The sequence below is a fragment of the Ornithodoros turicata genome, unplaced genomic scaffold (genome assembly GCF_037126465.1).
Source record: "Ornithodoros turicata isolate Travis unplaced genomic scaffold, ASM3712646v1 ctg00000864.1, whole genome shotgun sequence".
In the NCBI taxonomy this organism is placed as follows: domain Eukaryota; kingdom Metazoa; phylum Arthropoda; class Arachnida; order Ixodida; family Argasidae; genus Ornithodoros; species Ornithodoros turicata.
This window is the reverse complement of record NW_026999408.1, coordinates 67,923-89,709: the sequence shown is the minus strand read 5'-3', so window position 1 is coordinate 89,709 and position 21,787 is coordinate 67,923. Positions and strand designations below refer to the sequence as shown.

Sequence of the window (21,787 nt, the reverse complement as noted above, 5' to 3'; positions counted from 1 at the left end):
GTACTGCAGCGCCACCGTACCAGCGCACTACTTTGTCCCGACGTAGAGTGATTCGGCTAGCTATTGCAGCCAATAGGAACAAGAGTACATAGGGTGAGGATTAAACGTGCAGTTCTTAGGTTGAACACGACTAAAAGTGTCCATGACTGACGATCTGCTGCATGACATGTCGGTGGCAGACTAATACAAATGCCAGATCGCCCCTGTGCACGACTCTTGTCTAGTCTTTCTTTTCTTCTTTTTTCTTTTTTTTCCTTATGTGCATGCGCGACCGTAGCAAGCGACAATTCGTGTGAGTCACATCGTTTGCGAAATAATACAAATATCTGAACGCACTTTCTATCTACGCCTCGTATGTCGTCTGATACGAACGCTCACGAACATAAGAACGAAAACATAAAGGTATACAGCGTGATATATGTACTCCAAACCATACAACTCAGCAGCAGAAAAGAAAGGGGCCAATCCAGGTTACAATTTGTGATGTCACAGCAAACGTGACGAGGCCTTGTACAGGAAGTCCAGACAAAACATTTACAGCACTTTCTACACCTCTAGGTCAGGGAAACACTTGCAGAAGTAAAAACAAAAAAGTTTGTAAACAGTTGAGACGCAGCAGGCAGCTACGCTATGTGTATCCTTCCCGAGCTGCAAGAAAACGCTACGACTGTATACTGCTGTGGTTGGCACTATTTCTTAGTATTGCGTAGACAAGTAACCGTAACTTTATAAGAAGGTCAAGACGTTACGGATTCCTATAGCGCGTGTACGAAAGCAGAGGACATCTGAAGTTCTGGCATGTCTGACAATAGTAAGGTACTCGAACGTTGTAGACAGCGCTGTAAAGCTTATCCACGGAAAGCTTCGGCTTTAACCGTTCTTGGATCAACACTTCAAAGGACAGTATGAAATGTGATCGCTATTTCTTATGACACAGCGTAGCGTGATAATGATGTACTGGGCACATTCTGGACTGTTCCCCTAATGGTGTTGGCCTTTTCACGTCCAGCTTTCCAGAGCTTTCGCAGGGCGATGGGGCAGTGTCGACAAGTACGACAGTCTCTCGAAGCACAGATTATCAACCGTCTCTAGATAAGGCAGATGAGATTCTTCCCCTGTAAGATTTCGTCCTGCACTTTGTCGCTCGATGTAGATAGCTCAGCTTGGATGGAGAGCACTGAACACAGGAATGTCACCACTGTGCCACCAATGGCTAGGTACATAGCCCAACCTGCAAGATGAAGGCAGATATATCTAGTTGCTCGATCATGTAAGGGACAACGCATTCCTTGACTACGGTATAGAGAAGGAGAAGGAAGTACAGTGATGTTGTAAGTGAAGAACGCGATAGATACGTCCTCGAAATCGAGAAAATCTCCAAAATTGGCCTCTTCAATGGTAATTGATTATGGTTATAAGGATAGTTCGCACCCTAAAAAAAGTGAGAAAAAAAAGCAGTGCTGGATGTGTACAATAGACAATGAGCAACTCCCCTTCAATCCCTTTCGTTCGAATTCGACGTACTTTTCGAGTTTTCAGTATTTTCCTGTGGCCATCGGCAGCCCGACCGAGCGTTGGGGGAGGAGCATATTACGGGAGGGGGCGGTCAGCTGGAGTGACGTTTCGTGACGTTCCTTCGGGGCTTGCGAGAGGCTGGGGATAGGAGGGGGCGGGGCTAGATCCCGGAAAAGGACCGCCCTCTTGACGTCACGTTTTTCTCCCGCAAGCATCCTCCTCAGCGGGAAAGCCCACTTGCATAGATCCCGTTGCTTTCAGATGCCTGCTATAAATCATACCGAGCTGCGGGAAACGAATGCACGGGTCTGATAAAGTTCGAAATACACTACCGTTTGCAACAGAAATCAACGAGTCGATGCTTGGAGAGCGAACTATCCCTTTAAAGACACCATGAAAGGATTTCTTTGTCGTTTTTGTCTAGCAGAAGAGATGTTCCTGCACACACAACGGTATACGTACGGCATGAGAACGGTTTTTGCACGAGATAATTTAAACCAGGTACCGCAAACACGCGAACCTTATAGTGACGAAGCGCAGTGGGGAGAAACTTGACTCTCACAGTGTTGTGCCCGACTACGTCACTTACAAAGTCACCGCTCACTGCATGATATGCCTTGGCGCAACGCTCCTTTCTGCTAGCCATGCGAAAACCCGTCGTGAGGAAGTCATCCAAGGGTACGTTCCTCGCCACTTCTTATCCTTCGCAAGCTCGCGTTTGCTCCGCCCTCGTCAGCGCTATGCTAGAGGCCGTCCAATCGCCATGATGCAAGTGAAAAGAAAGAAAAGGCAATTGCGTTGTAGTGGCTCGATCGCCGCCGCCACCAATATCGTCGTTATGCACAGACATATGTCGGCACAGTTCCCTTAGAAGTCGGCCCAGGACGCGCATTCCCCAGGGCGTCAGTCGTGACATTGCCCACACATTTGTGAGGCCGACAACGGCGAGCCATTTCACCATCACCACCACCACAACCGTCGTGCTGCACGAGCCGTCGTCAACCGTTGAGCCGCATGAGAGTGCATGGAGATTAAAGCATTCTGTTCTGTCCTACATTGTCGTCTATTGCCGACTTTTCTCTTATTCGCAATATCTAAAGCTCCGTGAAACTTGCATGGAATGTCAAAGAGGGATTCAGACTGATGTTCAAGTCGAGGCATTTGTCAGGATATGGCACGGTACATAACTAGAGGTGAGTGCGGGTAGGTAAACTTGGACCCGCACCCGCACAGTACCCGCGCATGTGCGACCCGCACACGCAAGAATTTAATCTGGGCGACCCGCACCCGCACCCGCAGTGCTGTCTGTACATACCCGCATTGGGACCCGCAGGGGGAAGTGCTCCTCGTCCACTTTACCGCTGTTTCTATTTTAAAACAATGGAAGTTCTGAGTGTTGGCTACATGTCTCGGACGGCTTCAGTGGTACGCCAATAAAACAGCAATTCAATAGAGAGACATATATGTCTGCATTAATAATCGAACTCGAGCACCAGCACTTGCCTTCTGCAGTCTGGCACGTGGATTTATACGGCCAACGACATATAGGACACTGCTGAGCTCGCGTGTGACAGAGAGGGGTCACTTAGTTAGCGATTCAAGAAGAGATATAAAATGCTTACCAACTGAGCAGCCTCCTAGCATGAAAGGCTCCGAATCAGGACCACAGATGGTGTGCACACGGCGGCTGCCCCAGCCCGCTGGGTACAGCAACAGGCCCAAGAGGAACATCAGCCCTGCAATGCCACACGTTCGTTTCTGTTCTTTTGTGTATCATTTAAAACGATGCAAGACCGACAAAAAAAAGGCTATAATATGGAATAAATCTCCGTGATCGCAATTGCAGAATTTATATTGCATTTGTTCTCGGTGTTCCTCGCATACAACTGATTTGACCATGCCTATGGCATCACCACTATTTGGTATCGTGCTCCTTGGACCTTTTTCACAACAGCCTATGCGCATGCGCATGACCGTGAGGCGCCGAAGAGGGTTATCTCCGTCTTCACTAGATGGCGCAGTATGGGTACGACACAAGTGGGGAGACCACACGAACGTCGCGAGCTCGTCGGTCCCACTCCGCACCGGTTCTGGTCCTTTGTGCAACCCACGTGGATTAACTTTGGCGCGCGCCGAGCGTGGTTCCCTCGATAGCCGCTAGGATATGACACATATGTGAAAAAGGTCAATTGAAAGATCCCAAAGTTACGGCCCGGATTCTAACGAGGCCGAGGACACCAGCAGTTTGGTAGCATGGTACACGTTGCCTACGCTCGTCGCCCACAACGTGGTTGCCTTCGTTAATATCGATTCCGAAACTATATGGTGGCATTTTATTCCTCGTTGATCACTGACCACGGTACGAAAATCCCCATGCGAATTTTTTGACGCAGTTTCTGTCTAGGTTGCTTAAATACACGGCAGGAGCAGACTCCGGATGTTGAGAGTACAGCGGAATTCCCTCTCTGGAAAAACGTCACACTGCGACCGACCGATGATTGCACGCCTTTGACAAACGTGAGCCGCCTGAGTTTGCGGATGTCTGGAAAGCACGAAGTAAACGGGCTCAGAAACAATCGTCTGCGAAGCCAGTCGGCTGCGCGCTGCCCTATGGTTGGCGTACCAAAGTACGTCACCATCATGTCTTTACCGCGAGGACGCCCCCCACTGCAAAGGCAATGCTAACCTATTATTCAACAAACCGATCACTGTGCATGGTGTCGGTCACGATCGTGTTTGTCTCGTACATGACGTACCGGCAATGGCCTGCACTGTACCGGACACGGTAAAGATGCTCTTCTTGCCCACGCTGCGTAAGCAGCATCCGAGGAGAGCTGTGAGACAGGTGCAGCCCATGAGCGTCAAGCCGCAGCCGAAGAGCAGAAGCGCTGCCTTCCAAAGGCTGGGGAACTCATCGCCCGGCATGCCGAGTGACGTCACGAATGGGGCGCAGTTGTCCGTGAAGAGCTCGTCTATCTGGTGGAGCTTCACGCATCGGTTGTAGATGCCTAGGAAGAGAGTCACCAAGGGTAGAAGGCACTAAAGCTGTTGTTATTAGGTCAAGTATGCATTCAATAGCATGCTCCACGGTAGAAGTTAAAGTGTCACTCCACAGTAAATCTCCTATAATTTATGCCAGTTGGACTAATTTATGCTATTGCTATACCCATGTTCCTCATACTGTATTCTCTCTCTATGTGACGCGAAAGGACGATAAAATTAGTTTATAATTTTGAGTAGTATGACGTCGTAGGGTACGCAATCTGTCACGCGCGTCTGGCAACATTGCCTATGGATTGTCGATTTCCGTCCCAACACCCTGCAGCTGCTGGCTGTCTTGCCCAGGGAAAGGTAACAGAATCTTTTTCGTTTCCATTGCGAAATCCGTTACCATCTTTGTTTCTGCTTCAGTTTCGGATATCGCCATTGTTGTTTTCGTTTCAGTTGCGTTTGCGTTTTGGTTTTCGGTACCGCCCCACCCCCGCCTGTTGTTTCCCCTCCTTTTTTTTTTGCAAGCTTTGAGAGCGTGACAAAGCCTCATACCTCTACATATATATTCTGAAGTCTATTTTGAGGACTTCACGGATACATGCACACGAGAGACAACATTAATTCAAAAATATACATACGTGGTTTCTTTGAACAGCTAATATGAACATGGTTTTCACGAAGGTTACTCACGTTCGCAACTTGCAAGTCACCAAGCAAGTTCCTTGCAAGAATTATTCTTATTCTATTTACTATATACTGTTTACTTATATGCCCCAGTTTGATATAGTTCATTTTAGTTATAGTCAGTGACAACTTAAGTCTTACATTTGGGACCGCCCACTCATCCGTGGAAGGCTCCTGCGATTGACTACCAGCCTTTGCACGACGCCCCCGCTTCGCGATGTAGTGCCGGCTCTCTCTCTCCCCCAGTCCCCACTTAGCCGCGCCGCACTACATTCGCGCGTGCGGAGCGATTCTTATGTGAGGGGCGGGGTCAAGTGTATGACTTATGTTGTCACTGACTATAGTTCCTCAGTTAATTTTGGTTCGCTTCATTCAGGTTTACTTAATAAATTTAGCTACATGATACGGTAAAGACTTAATAAGCCTGCAGTACCCGAATTATTACCGTAAATTATTTTAGTTTCCGTTTCTGTTTCAGGTGAGTGCGCGATATCCGTCTCTGTTACCGTTACCAGCTATATTTCCCGTATAATAGCATTTCCGTTTCTGTCACCGTTTCTGTTACCTTTCCCTACTTCCAACGTCATGGGGAAGACGGAGACCTGGAAAATTGCGCGCGCTGTTAGGAGAAAGTCGGTAGAGCTCGTGGTGACGTCACCGACCCTTGAAGAACCCGAAATATTATGTTTTGCGCTTCCTTTCTCGAGAATTCGTGGAAATGCGTAATGTTCGTTCCCTATTTCTATTTATACTTTGCGTCTTTGAGTGATGTTGATTTATAATACGAAATAAAATAAGGCTCTCTTTTTAGCCCGTAGCGGATCCACAGTATGTACAGGTGTCCCCAACGATTACGTCAGAGGGGCTCGAATTTCTTTGATTCCTATTGGCTCTTTCCCAAGCTTACACACAGCAGAAGCAGTCCTGTCGCAATGGCACAGCAGCATCGATTGCAGCGTGATCAGTGTGTCGATTTTCTGCACAACTATTAATACCCTTAACCTGCTGTAAAACTTGGACTATACAAGTTCACGTTGACGGAAATGGCCTTCCGTCAGGTGTCTCCAGGATAATTTGGAGCACACCCCCACACTTCCTTTACAGAATAGTTCACACATGACTAACGCACTATGCGTACAAGGAAAGGGAAGAACTGTCTAAATATACAGACACTTATAACGGTGCGAAACTCCGCCTTGAGGATGGTGCTAATTAACCCGTGCCATTTAACTGCGCGAAGGCCGCTACCTATAATCGGGCGCTGTAATAAACTTGATGCGTCCTGCAGAACTGGTACGAGGTTAAAATAATGATGTCTCAGGCGGCTTTCCAGTACGTCTATATAATTGCGTGGGGTGAGTTAGTCACACATACTCACGACATTGCTTTGTATAAGCATCACTTTCGATGTTATTCTGTACTTCCAGAGCAGACTTGTACGTAACTTAGATACTCTATTCAAGTTACTCTATCTTAAATACTTTTGGGAGCGTCTTAGTATCTTACAAATACTTTTAAAATTCAGTATTTAGTACCGCAACTTAAATACTTTCTGGCAGTAGCTTTGTACTCCCATTTCATTTATATTTTTCGGGAGAGCGTCGGTTATGGCTCGACGTCTGGTTTCGTGATAGCGAGCGAGGACGGCTATAGATGTAAATAATTGAAATGAGCAGTTGATTAAAACAATATACGCTCACTTAGGTTGGCTCTTCCTCTGAGCATAGCGACAAGAACATATCACGGAAAAACGAGTGTGTTCGAAGTTTCGAACGAGTATATGCGTTTCTATCTTCGCTTTCTTTGTACGTATTTGCACGACAGTCAATTTCGCAAATTGTAACTCGATAGTATCTTGAAAGCAACGAGTTACTTTTATAAGTATTTAGTACTATACTCAGTTACGTTTTTCCCTGGTGCTCAGTAACTTCACTTAAATACTTTTTGAGTGTATACCTTGTACAAGCCTGATCTACAGAGTCGTCGGGATATCCACGACGATATCGAATGCATTGAAAGGATGTTGTTCCTCAGATTAGCGAGGTTGATGTTACAATTATGACTAGAGAGGGGACAAATCCAGAATTTCACGAATCCGAATCTAACGAATTTTTCGAATCATTTCTTTAAAAACAGGTTAAAGAGCTAGAAAAAAAACTACTACTGAAATGTGTTTTGAACCAGAATATCATACATTTGTTAAAAAAAACATAATAGTTCAATTTCGCGAGAAAATATACCCATATATGGTTCACTTATTGAACATATTGTTCATCGACTACAAGAAATACATAAATTCTCTAGCCTGAATTATTTCCCTAAAGCTAAAGCAACAATCGAAAGCAAAACCATATCACTTTTAAACGTGTATATGTAACAGTTCCTGCCTGAACTCTTTTAGTTCAGAGCAATGTAAACAAAGAAAGAAGAAAACACCCGTCGGTCAATGAGGCTTTCAAAGGACTCCGGAGGCGCCAATTTCAAAAAGAAAGGAACAAACGTGGTTGGTGGATTAGAAAGATTCGATTCGCCGTTTTGGGAACTAGGATTCGGATTCCCTAAATCTCGAATCCCAACCTGATTTGTGGATTCGGTTGACACATCCCTATAGTTATGACACATACCGTGTATTCACACGAGCGACGCGGAAGATTCTAGTGGAAGAAAAAGCGAAAATACTGCTCACAGGGCCGAAGTTCAGTCCCGTGTGATGTTGAGTACTCACACGGTGCGGAATATCGGGATTGGCGTACTGCGCATTTAGCAGACGACGCTTAGCAGACGACACCCTCAGCGTGTTTTCCTGTCGTCTGCTACGCAATATCTTGTGTCTGTGTAGCAGGACATTCCCCACGGTTAGCAGTATACGTGAAGATCGCGCTCATGCGACAGCAGAAAGCTATGACGCTTTTCGCATCTTCCGCTTCTGGGGGAATGTCGCTCGTGTGAATACACGGATAATGTAGGTTTTTATGGATTACTGATGCGCATGCGCGAAGAGCCTATATGGCACTGGGCCCCGATCTTGAACTCTCACATATCGATCGTTATCGTGATATTTAAAGCTCACGCTTTCCGAAGCCGCTTTGGAAGGATCGCGTAAGAGCTCGTGGCGAATCCCGGACCACGGTGTCCCGGACCAAAGACGCTATGGGACAAGCTGAAGATCGGGCCCCTGGAGGTGCCGAGGCTGTGCGCTCCCATGGCGTTATATACATTCGTCCGCAATTCGAAGGCGCAGCTCGTGTGTTTCGGCCCTACGAAGTATTAAGTGATATAATATTATTTTTGCTTATGTGTGTGTGCTCAAGTGTCCCCATATTTTTGCCCCAGGTCAAATTACAAAAATGTGCGAAAAAAATTGTACGACGCAAGCTCGTAAAAAAAGAAAAGAATCTTTTCTCTTGCTCTCAACGATGCAAAGCAACGATGCTGCAGTGGGACTGGGACGCTGTACCACCAGTTTCAGGGGTGTCCCTATACAGGGTGTTCAAAATTAAGCTTTCACTAGCACTTTATAAATAGGCGAACAAAAGAAAACTGGTGCTATTTTTCACGTTCCTTGAGTAAGAAACAGGTGCTACATAATTAGCAGCACCTGTTTCTTACACAAGTAGCGTAAAGTTATCATCCGGTTTCCTGTCATCGCTGTGTTTGCGTAGCGCTCGTGAAAGCTTAATTTTGAACACCCTGTATTTATGCATCGCACTGTACCCGCCGAGAAATCTTCCGCTACAACGTTTTGGGACAGAAACTGCGCTAACAAGAGTTAGCGGTTTGTTTGCAGCCAACGTTATACTTACAATCAATTTCGTTACTATAACGGTGACTTACCTATGGACGGCCTGTAAAGCGGTGCCTGTGGCACTCTTCCGCGGATGAGGGGCTTCTTGGGCATGCCTATCAACCAGGTGGGCGTCACGACAGCCGCCAGCATAGCCAACGTCGTCGCCACCGTCAGCAGCGTCCACAGGAGCGTGCGTGACGTCACGATCACGTAGCACATGGCTCGCCCACCACCTGCGCAAAGTTCGAGATCACTCCCACGAAAACACGTAAATGTGCACTGTTGGAGGCTATACGTCCTCTCTCTATTGGTCTAACATGGCCCCTTGTGGCCGGACTTCCACTGGTTTATTCACATGACGTCATCCGCAGGAGACCGCCACTGTCGCTTGCAGGCAGACGTGCTGTATCGGCCGCCATATTGTAGGTCCCATCCAAGCCGCCACTCATATCGCACTCACCGTATATTTGGGAAGGAGGAAGGGAGTTGCCTCAGGACAGAAGCCGCCGATATTTCGAACAGAGACTGTTCTTCTTCTGGGCACCGTCCTCATCATTGGCATGGTATTTAAATGGTATTTAAATACACCTTTAAATACCATGGCAATGATGAGGACGGTGCCCAGAAGAAGAACAGTCTCTGTTCGAAATATCGGCGGCTTCTGTCCTGAGGCAACTCCCTTCCTACATCTCTACCGGTTCGCTGGATTTCTACCCATCTATCACCGTATATTTGGTGTTTCAAAGTTAGTGTGCAGTGTAATTTGTAGCATATCCAAGCAATTTCTATGTCTTCGACGTTAATAGCCACCCAAAAAGCATATGGCAGCGAACTAATGCAGGAACATAACTTCGAGGGACCTACAGTATGGCGGCGAGGTGACGTCAGTGAATAAACCCTACACACATATAGATGGCCGAAATGGCCCATCCCACAGTCTTCAATAGAAGGTGGCAGGTCTTCCACTTTGATGCCTGTCCAACACAAAGATTTACTCTTCCCAACGTTTAGGACTGTGCGCTTGGTATGGCACGTACAAAAGGCAATCTCCTTCCTGAAAAACAACAACAACTATATTTTGTGATGATGAATGGGGATTTTCATCGTCGGGGGCGGTACTCTACCCCTTTGCTGGTGGTGATGTGCTTGTGAACTGTTTTTATGCAGTATGTAAAGATAAAGTTTCTCTCTTTGTAAAGGGTGGTCGCCTACGGTTGATGACAATACACATACATAAGGTTTGTGGACAGCAAAGGCGCTGTATTGTATTGACTAGGACGGACATTACTTCTTGACCTGACAAGCAGTCCTTGTTAAAGTGGTTGAGACACTTTCATACACTCTTAGAAATGAACTTCACCACATAGCACGCTCCTAGCCAACCATCATCCCGAATGACAACGTCCTCGCCCCTGGTTTGTTGAAAACCCGAGGCGGAGCCTATTTTGTGACCATTATACACGGCACAGAATATAGGCTCCGCGCTATCGTTTTCAACAAATCAGGGGCGGGAACGTTGTCATTCGGGATGATGGTTGGCTAGAAGCGTGCTATGTGGTGAAGTTCAGTTCTAAGAGTGTAGATGCGGTTCATTACATCATGGACGCATTGCATATTGCACCCCAGAATACGGAGGAAAAAATAATTATTCTTCTAGGTGTCGTACTTAGCAAGATACGAGCCCTCGCACGCACTCCCGAGCAAAGCGCAGGTACGTCACAGAATCTCAAGAGTTGCGTTCATTCCCATTGGCAGCCGTATAAGCACGTGACTTCTCGTGCGCTGCCTCACTGGCGGCGGTGAGGTCTGTGACGTCAGAGTCAAGCTTTCAATGCAGTTTCACATCGGTGCGTTTTTTACGTTTATCTCCGATAACCTGGGATGACATGTCGCAACTCCTTTAAGGAGTTGATATTCAGCCCGTTGTGGCCTTATCCTTTTGAAGCGGGAGGGACCTATAGGCCGTGTGTCAGCACTTTCACTTTGACGCCAATACATACGCACAGCAATACCCCTCCAGGCGCCAGTCGGAATACGTGTGAAGGGGCCTGTTCCCACTCTATATAGGTATATGTTCCCTATACTTCATGAAATGCTTTTGGAGAGAAAAGACTTCCATTTTGATGGCAGTACATTTACTTTACCAAGAACGCGACGTCACATGATTTCTTATATACTATTTCGCTAAGGCTCTCAGTAAACATTTTGCTCTGCGAAAATTCGAAGCCACTGATTCGAGATGACACTTGTGGATGTGGTTTTGCAAGCCGCAAAACAATCTTCAGTCGCCCCTGTCTCGGTAGCACGTCCTCTGTGAAGTCCGGAAAAGTGGCGCATGCTCACGTCCGATCTACCGTATGTGCACATGTGGCTTGCATTTCTCGTTATATAAGACAAAAACAGCATCATCATCGGGCGTATTAAATCCAAATTCCAAATTCTTTCCAATGTACCGAATCTCATTAAATACTATATATTCGGAAAACCGGAATCCTTGGGCTTTTTTTTTTTTTGTACTTAGCTTTCCTGCCTCATCTACAAAGTAATGAAGTATGTAATGTTCGTAAATTATGTAGCGTTTTGAGTTAGTAAAAAAGTTTAAAAGACGTTAGTTCAAGTTAACTGGTGGAGCACGGCACCCTGAGTAACGAGAATATAACTTCACTCATGTTTTAAAAGCACATAGTGCGCGCGTGCATAGATACCTGAATCATCTTTTGTGGCGGTCAGGGAGTGGGACACCATTCCGTCGCACCGTCAACACCACGCGGAGCGTATACGTCTCAATTGCAAAGAGGCCGCACTTCCTTCAACTCAATCAACAAACGCCTCACCAAAACATCGCACAATCTCACAGCGAGACTCGTCGAACTCTCCAAGTAAGACAAACGTCGTGGTGCTGGTGCTGACAAGCAGGGTGCAAACTGCCTCGAGGAAACCTTACAGAAACTGGGCCCAGTAGCATTGCCAAACCATGCGAAGGCGTAGAATGGAAGTGGGACAGAAGCCAGTAAAAAGGGAGCCAGAAGCAACACAAGTGTTGTTTCACAAGACGGTGGCCGGTACACTCGTTGGTGCTTGACGTCCCGTCAACTATGTTTTCTTCTCACGTTGCGAAGTGTGGCTGGTATACCGTTCTCGTGTTTTGGAACGACCTTAAACTGTCACTATGAGGGCTTGAAAAATTATATTTACCGCAATTTCCGGTTGATAAGGCGCACTAACCAAAAATTCGACTTTTAAAATAAAAGTACCACGTAAACAGGGTGTCCCAGATAAATGCGAACATATTTTAAAAAATATATATATCACTTTTTCCGAGATGAAATCAATTGCAATATAGCTTATGCTATAGGGCACTCCTTAGGAGGACAAATTCTCCTATAAGGCAATTTCTTAATTAACTTTCAATAATTAACTTTTTAATTAGCTACGAAGTTGTCCCAATGAGAACATCTGGTCCCTTCGGTCACCTGATACCGGAGCCGCTTTCAGAACAAAAATCCGTTCGATAGATCGTCCGCAAAAAAAAAAAATCGTGAAGGGACACCATTTTTTTCTGTATTTTGTTCATTGCGCATCTTCGGAGACGCGTCTTTCCTTCACCCTCAATGTGAGAGGGTGAAAGAGCGCACTATCTCGGCAAAAGTGATATATATATATTTAAAAGATACGTTCGCATTTAGCTGGGACACCCTGTATATATAGCGACGTATAACATGCACAAGCTCAGCCAGTCTGTGCTTATGCTCAGAAAACAAGGAATCATCACGAGATCAATTAAGAGATCAATTATCACCTCTGATACGTGATACACTGATAATTTGTGGCTTTATGCCGCGACACAAGTATATAATAAGTATAAGCATATAATAAGTATAAGCATATAATAAGTATATAACGAGTAAGCCACGCCACAACTTCTTGTGCTCCGAAGTCTCAACATACGACGACACAAGGTAGTTAACGTGCTTTGCGGAAGAGCCCTGTCCAAGTACCTTGTACCTTGCCAACAGGTTGTTGGAGTCATCAGCCGGGTTTGTACCCGCAAACTATGATCGAAGCTTGCTGCAGCGATAGAAAATACCATGTGTAAGGCTTGTTTCACACGAACGTTTTTCTCTTCCCTGTTTTTAACGGAGGCAAATCGGACCCATTGGAACCTACGGGGCTCGAGTGCCCTTAGCTTCTACTTTTGAAGCAAATGGACGACAAAAACAGACTTGTGAAAGAGGACACACTTTGCCGTATAACACGCGCATTACACACTGGAAATTACGGTACTTTATTTCGTATTATAAACTGGCCTCGTTCAAATGACTCAGTACGCAGAACACAAATACCGCCGGTAAATATTACGTGCTTCCAAGTGCTTCGAAGGAGCCCACAACAACTTCACACTTTCGAATTCTCCAAGAGTGCGACGTCGCCGGGACACCCGGAGTCTGTCTATACTATACAGCGAGCGTATACCTTCTGCGTCTTCGCTCTCCGCCCCACACTGGAAGACTGCAGGCAGCTGTGGTGAGGAGACGGGAATCGATCTCGGAGGAGCAATGTTGTCGGACAGGTGGCAGATATCGTGCACGCTATATGGCGTCATATTCCTCAAAAATAGTGTGTCCATTTTAGGAAATCTTTTCGTCACGCAGAGAAGCAATATTTTGTGAAAACACAACCGTGATGCACGTGGATTGTAGCGGCATATATTCGGTATAAGATCCTGAAGACACGAGATTTATTTAGCAGGCCGTGGCCCTTCTTCATTAATTAACGAATTAAAGGGATGTAATTAACATTACATCTTACGACTCCGATTCGGAAGCTTTCTTTTTTATAACTGTTCAACTCTCGATACTGTGATCTGTGAGTCCTACACTCTTAAAAATGAACTTCACCGCACAGCACGCTCCTAGCCAACCATCATCTCAAATGATATCGTTATCTGCCCTGATTTGTTGAAAACGGGAGGCGTACGCCTTTTTTGTGACACTTATATGCTGTTCATAATTGTCACAAAAAAGGCGTAAAAAAGGCTCCCGTTTTCGACAAATCAGGGCAGATAACGATATCATTCGAGATGATGGTTGGCTAGGAGCGTGCTATGCGGTGAAGTTCATTTTTAAGAGTGTATATTTCAGGCGTTGCAATCCTGAGGGTGGCCGACTACGGCGAACAGTTCCTCCACCACCAACTATTTACTTTACTTATTTAGGTACATTCCAAATACTTTACCCTTGTTAGTCAAGAAAACAAAAATCAGGTCGGCATGCCGTCGAAAGATGGATGAGGACAGGGACACGAATACAGCAGGGCGGAAAGTTGTCATTCTTGAAACGTTTCTTCACGCACAGAAAATGTTTGGAGAACGTTTTTGGCGGTAATTATTGTACTTCGTCACTGTTCAGAAACAGTACATGGTCCCAAAGTACATTATCTTTTAATAATAATAATAATAATAATATAACAGCAACAACAACGTCTATTTTATTCGACTAGTTTTACACATTGAGAAAACAGGATTGCAGGCCTATGCCTTTTGGCATGTGGGCCGTCATTGCTAGATGGCAGACACACTCTAAAAACTGAACTTCACCTCATAGCACGCTTTGCGCCAACCATTGCCACGAATGATAGGGTTATCGCTTTTGATTCGAGGAGAGAGGGAGGCGTACGCCTTTTTGTGTCAATTATCATGTATCCAAATTGACACAAAAAGGCGTACGCCCCCCTCTCTCTTCGAATCAGAAGCGATAACCCTATCATTCGTGGCAATGGTTGGCGCAGAGCGTGCTATGCGGTGAAGTTCAGTTTTTAGAGTGCAGTAACTACACTCTTAAAAATGAACTTCACCGCATAGCACGCTCCTAGCCAACCATAATCTCGAATGATATCGTTATCTGCCCTGATTTGTCGAAAACGGGAGTCTCTTTTTACGCCTTTTTTGTGACAATTATGAACAGCATAAGTGTCACAAAAAAGGCGTACGCCTCCCGTTTTCGACAAATCAGGGCAGATAACGATATCATTCGAGGTTATGGTTGGCTAGGAGCGTGCTATGCGGTGAAGTTCATTTTTAAGAGTGTACTAATACCAGTATTCTATGTACTTACGTAGCTTCGGGAAAAAACAGTAAAAAGAAATAATAGTAACGTTAATAATAACACATGTCGAATGTATTTATTCGAGTAGAACTTTCTCCATATTAAACAGCAAAGGCGGGATCCATTTCTAAATTCTGCGTTTGTGACCTAATTCCTAATACGAAAACCCTGCATGCAGTTCCATGGGTGACATCTGCACATGGGTATGGGAGGGCACCGGAGAGAGCCATCGCCCATAAGCCCTTCTCTCCGGATTTCAAGAACATTGTGTTCCATTATTGTCACTCGGCATCATACAACTTGATAACACATTTATTTGCCAATTTGCTTTCTCATCATGTGCGTTGTTATGTAGTGATCACGCACTGTCGTTCTTTTATTTGTTCGCGTCTTCGCCGCGCCCCCGGAGGCAAGACCAGTATGATGCTGCCGCCGGCCCACTGCCATCGGCGGCTCGGCGCACAGGTCTACTTGCGCTCCGTTTGGCTTTCCAATACGAATGGTTGACCAAGGGCGACCCTGCGTTTCGAGCTGGTTTCTCTTCACTTATTACATAATTGCCCGCCTATTACCGAATCCATTAATCCGTAACACTCCCAAAAGAGGCGAATAATTACCGTTGGAGGCGCCAGGCGGTGGTCACGAAATATTTGACCGCGGTTCGTGGAGGCTAAAGGTCAAAGGCGCCTGCAGAGGGGAGGTTGGGAGGAAATTTTGAGTTCAGCAAGTCTGCATGGAGCTCCTTCCAGGGTCGACCCTCGGTAATTTCCAAGCAATTCGCGTAAGCTCAGTGTGAAATGTGCATATCGGAACGTCTTATTCCCTTTCTGTACACCATCACTCAACCTTTGTCCAAATCTGCTGGGGTTGAATGGTACGGCTAGTGTCAAAGTTAACTTGAACACCGCTCCAGCCTGCGAGGCGGGAGGAGAGCCACCCTGGCAGCGCCTGTCAAAAAGCAACGCCTTCATAACGTGGGTCACTTCTCTAACTGTAAATAGATCACCAAAAACACCTTCCGCCGTTATTTCCACTAAACACCACCAGAGCCCGCAGGCCGGAATGGCGTTCATGTTAACTCTCATGCGAGCTGTACGTATATCTTAACTACGCGACGACACTGTGTCCAGCAGACCAGAAAGATGCTCCACACCCGCTATGTTTCATAAGCACGCGAAATCGCTGCAGTCATAGACCCCCCGCGGCGGCATGCCCAGATTATGCACGATTTCCGGTCTTCCTGGAGATTGAAGTAGAAACATCACAGGGTATTCCGACGTTAATGTATTCTCGTTTATGCGGAGAAGAACATCCTCTAGGAGCTGCAGGGATAAGGCGAGAAGTCCGAACCAGAAAAAAAAGAAAAAAAAAGGGGGGGGGGCGGACACAACGGAAATACGGTCTAACTATGAGCTTTTAACTGGCAGACCAGTCCGGCTATAATCGTGCATGGTGCATGATTGGTGCATAAGCACATGATCTGGTAGTAGCACTTTATGAACACAATCCTCGATATTTGGCAAAGAATATATTCGTCGAACACAGAGAGGTTCTCTATTAGTAGCCATCCAAATGTATGAGGAGGGATTCTTTAATTAATGACTCGTTTTTATTTCAATTTTTTGTCGTATGATGATGACGATTGGTATGCTTATGGCGCATTAGCAACTCATACAATAATGCGCCAAGACAGAATACTGAGTGGTTAAAGACAAACGGTGTGATACAGTGAAAGTCCTGCGCGTGACAACTTCGAAGGCAGTTATGTAACCAATATCCAGTGATGGCCACTAACTACTTCTACAGTAGTTTAACTATAACTACTAACTACCTTGCGATGGAGTAGTTTAACTAGTAGTTCAACTACTTTTCAGGGGAGGTAGTTAAAACTGCTTCTTTAACTATTGCAATCTAGTTTAACTAAATCTATAACTACTTAACGTTGTACACCAACACCAATCCCATTCTATACTGTTCTTGGACACCTAAATATGAATCACAAGCAGCGATAAAAGTGAAGATTTAGTACACATGCACGGCACAATTGCTCTGCACCTCCGTTCTCATCGAACAAGTAGCTCGAGGTAAAAGTCGGAAGTACAATCGTGCCGTAAAGCTTGCGGCAAAATCGGAAGTAGTTGGCGCCTGCGGTAACCTAACTACTGTAGTTAACTACTCGAAATAGTAGTTGAACTAGTAGTCGCACACTACATTTCTGCAAGTAGTTGGTAACTACTTTTTAACTACAATCAGGTAGTTTAACTAGTAGTTTAACTACATGTAGTTAACTACTGGCCATCACTACCAATATCATTTTATAGAGTAAAAAGGGTTCAGCATCCAGCAATACTGCTGGATGAAGTGGCAGCTAAAACTGACGGAAGTGACGATGGTGACGGGGTTCATATATGACTCAGCGACATCTGGGATGTGCAACACAGCGAGAGAGTTGCACTTCGCAGCTCAGGATCCGAGTGCAGGGGCAGCAACGGTGTCTGCAAGTTCATTGGTGGGTATTCTCACATGATCGGATATCCAGCAAAAGGATTATCTGTGCCCGCTGGACAAGAAGATTATTTTGGTTTTTGTAAGTTACAGTTGTATAGTAAATGACCGATTTCAGCGCTGAAGATCGACAGGACGTTTGCAAAACGATGTGACCGCGTGTACGTACATGCCTCTGTTATGCTTGCACAAGAGACGCCTGTGTGTGTTTTCGGCCCATCAGTATATACAATGCCACACGTTCTCCGCGACGTTCCGTTAAGGACGAAAATTCCTGTTGGAGAAGAACTGGTGGACTTTATTTATCTGAGCGTGAATGAACCGACATACCGGATAGTACGTACCGACTCCCTGTGACTACACTTACTCTTGTGCGACGTGAATATAGTTTATTAGCGAAGCACAAAGAAAGACAGAGTACACAGAACTACCGCCGACCAACCATGCAAGTATCCGAAATCGCTACCATCCTCATTTATCTTGTCTTATCGCTGCTGACGAAAGTATCGACTTTAGTAGTCCCGTCCTGTAACAGCCATCCGCAGGCCAGCATTTGTTCGAAACCTCTTCGTGGAATCCGCAACATTTCAATGCTTTTTTCAGTCGCGAAAAAAAGAAAAAAGAAAAGATCCGCACATGGAGCAAGGACAGTGCAGTATGGAGGGTATTGGAGCAACGAGGTGTTGTGTCTCCTCGGATACACATTTGGGCATTCTAAAAAAGAAAAGAAAAAGAAAGGAATAGCTCTTTAGCTCCTTCCTTAGTCCCGCAACCTTTATAGTCCATTTCTGGATAAAATGCGAGGTTTAGGGACTATAGGGACTTAGGGAGCATAGGGGACTAATATGGAGAGTAACTGTGATCTAAGGGAGTAGAACCATAACTGTACCCTAATTTACTAATTGCTATCTAATTACTAACTAATTAATAATTTACCTAATAACTAGTTTGCTATTTACTAATTAGTAACTACTACTAAGTACTGACTAATTTAATAAGCCCAGTGTCACAAGCCACTTTGCTTAGGGGGACCTGTTATGTATTTGCTTGCTGATTGTGAAAAATAAAATTAAAATTTACCTAATTTACTAATATAACCGTACCCTGATTTACTCTTTCAGTCGTGACGCACTTGTGACCGAGGTCATTTCGCTGACACGCATCTCATTTCCGAAACTCAATTCAGTTAGGACTCGCTGGTACGTGCCAAATATTTGTCTAACATCTTCCGCAACCTCGTAGATGTCGGTGAGCCTGACTGACCTCTCGCACACGCACTACGGTGTCCCCAATGCATGGCAAGTGGAAGGGCCTGCCCATGGAGGGTCGTTAGCAAACGACAGCAGTCTACAGTACAGAATGGAATACTACAAACCACTCAAATGTACTCCATCGAAACCGTAAACCTCCTTGCGACATCCCCCGCCCCCCACCCCCGAGACGAAAACTCGTGCACACAGCCTCCACTGCAGGTAGACATGCAGTGGGGAGCTTCCACAGAGGGGGGGATATACGAGTTTCTATAGTGCTGCACGTGCACCTGCGCACCGCTGTCAGTGATGGCCAGTAGTTAACTACATGTAGTTAAACTACTAGTTAAACTACCTGATTTTAGTTAAAAAGTAGTTATCAACTACTTGCAGAAATGTAGTGGCAACTACTAGTTAAACTACTATTTTAAGTAGTTAACTACAGTAGTTAGGTTACTGAAGGTGCCAACTACTTCCGATGTTGCCGCAAGCTTTACGGCACGATTGTGCTTCCGACCTTTACCTTGAGCTACTTGTTTGATGAGAACGGAGGTGCAGAGCAATTGTGCCGTGCATGTGTACTAAATCTTCTTTTAATGCTTGTCTAGTGAAGCCTCATTTGCTGCGAAATAATTCTGCAACTTAGTTTATCGCGTAGGCACAGAAAGAATCCCGCTGCAAGCTTTGTATTTGACTACCGTAGCAATGGCTTTAGCCAAAGTTTATTATTGCTTGTGATTCATATTTAGGTGTCCAAGAACACTACATGGGATTGGTGTTGGTGGACAACGTTAAATAGTTACAGATGTAGTTAAACTACATTGCAGTAGTTAAAGAAGTAGTTTTAACTACTCCCCTGAAAAGTAGTTGAACTACTAGTTAAACTACTCAATCACAAAGTAGTTAGTAGTTATAGTTAAACTACTGTAGAAGTAGTTAGTGGCCATCACTGCCGCTGATACTGTTTCTGAAATCTGTTTCCTGTTTCTGTTTCCTGTTTTCCGGGTAATCGAGCAGCATCCACTGGCCATTCCACGGTGAAGGAGGACAGTACTCCCTTCACTCGTCCGTTGCTCAATCGAGTTACATAAAGAGCAGACTCGGTGTAGACACGAATTATCATATTTAATACTCAAGCGACGACGCCGAAAGCTCTGGCCACCTTGTGCTGCATGACGACAAATCCGATTCCGATTGTGAATCCGATGGCAACCACAATCCCCACAGCCGTGCACAGGTAGGCGCCGTGCGAGGAGAACAGAGGCCGCCGGCCGCTAGGTGGAGGCATGCCACCTTCAGACCGCATCAGGGATGCCTGGGATCCTGACCGAAGAAATCGGTACTATTATATCACACAAAAGAGGGACGACCGTCCGACATTAACAGTTTCAACGGTAATGCGACCACATGCAGCAAATACCAATAAAGGTCTAAATTCTTTCGTACTGTTGTCATTTCATTAAAAGAAAAATTCGCCGTCTCCGCCGCAATTCAAATAAATGTCTCGCAGGAGCCATTTGACTCCAAGCAATTCTCCAGCGGAGCCCCCTTTTCGCTCGAGATCGCCATATACAGGGTGTCTCACCTAACGCGAAAAAAAATAATTTAAAAAATAATTATAAATAAATAAAATAAAATAAATAAATAAGTAAAAATCGGTTTAAGAAAATCTACTTGTCTGAACACTTGGGATCAACGCTTATTCATCTCGGGGGAGATTTTGCCACGAATTCTTAGCACTTTTGTCAAATTTAATTCGCGAGAAATTGAATTTTCCCAATTGAACTCCGAAATTTGGCCAAGTCAACTTCACGTTCTTTTTCTTTTTTTTGCGGAAATAGAAAGCGAATGCCGGATTTGCTCCGTACTATTACAAAATATATTCACTACTACAATGGTAATAGCCAGGAAAACATTGCGAAAAACGTTGTTTCGAGGCGCGCAAATCTGCTGATAATGACAGCATGGTGTCAACGCAAAGTTATCTGCAATAAGAGTGAGAGGGAAACAGGAAGGGGCGGGTAACCGTTTCTCTTCCGCCGCATCTTGGATTACCTCGATCACGTGCCTTGATGGAGAACTGAGCTCGGCCGCCGATTTGCGCGCTTCAAAACGACAGTTTTCGCCTTTTTTTTTAAATAGGTATTAACCAAGCAGTAGGGAAAGTATTTTCAATGCAATGGTGTAAATCCGACGTGCGCTTTCTGTTTCTGTAAACACATAAAAACAACACATAAGGTTGACTCAGCAAATTTCAGAGTTCAATTGGGAAAACGCAATTTCTCGCGAATTAAATTTCGTAAGAGTGCTCAGAAGTCATGGTAAAATCTCCCCCCGAGATCAATAGCTTCAGCCCCATAATGTTCCGACAAGTAGATTTTTTAAATACATTTTGTATATTACGTGAAACACCCTGTACATTTCCATATACGTATTTTGTCGTGACAATTCCGTCAGTGGGCTCGCAGAGCAGCAACGAGGAGAATCTCCTAATCAGTTCGAGTTGTACGTTCCCGTATGAGTGCCCACTACTACATATCCTCACGTATTTTCCCCCGCGGACCGCGTAGAACTCCGCGGCAGAAGCAACCGAAGCAAATTATTTGATATACAGTCGAAGCCACGCGCAAAAGGCGCCAATGGTGAAGCTGACCAGAAATGTCGTCATAGGGTGCGTTTTCTTATTCAACTATACTCTCAGCTGGCGAAAAATAGCCAGAATAGCCAGAGTAGTGGAAATGACGTCATAACTCTGCGGCGAAAATTAGCCAGAGTAGCCAGGGAGTGACAACTCTTCTCTACTCTGCTTTGAAGAAAGGGAGCCGTAATTCTGACGTCACACAGAAGCTAGCAGACGACAGTGCGTCGTCTGCTACCGACCGTCCTGTTGACAGACAATATGGGTGGTGTTCAATTTCGAAATGTAGGACTGATTAAAAACTGTCGAGCAT

At 45.3% G+C, this 21,787-nt stretch overlaps 1 protein-coding gene across 2 annotated transcripts in view; it reads right to left on the bottom strand.

The window, feature by feature from the left end:
- Nucleotides 1-521: 521 nt before the first annotated feature.
- Nucleotides 522-21,787, bottom strand: part of LOC135375482 (LHFPL tetraspan subfamily member 2a protein-like) — a 39,036-nt gene continuing 17,770 nt past the window's right edge. The window contains exons 1-5 of one of the 2 annotated variants that reach the window (XM_064608181.1): nucleotides 11,683-11,727; nucleotides 9,025-9,210; nucleotides 4,272-4,523; nucleotides 3,138-3,251; nucleotides 522-1,231 (exon numbers count right to left, since the gene is read on the bottom strand). In XM_064608181.1, coding sequence (XP_064464251.1) covers nucleotides 1,089-1,231; nucleotides 3,138-3,251; nucleotides 4,272-4,523; nucleotides 9,025-9,210; nucleotides 11,683-11,722 — 735 coding nt within the window. In that variant the 5' untranslated portion in view covers nucleotides 11,723-11,727 and the 3' untranslated portion in view covers nucleotides 522-1,088. Of the gene's footprint in view, nucleotides 1,232-3,137; nucleotides 3,252-4,271; nucleotides 4,524-9,024; nucleotides 9,211-11,682; nucleotides 11,728-21,787 lie in introns of those variants that run through there. The other variant, XM_064608182.1, reaches the window with a different exon arrangement.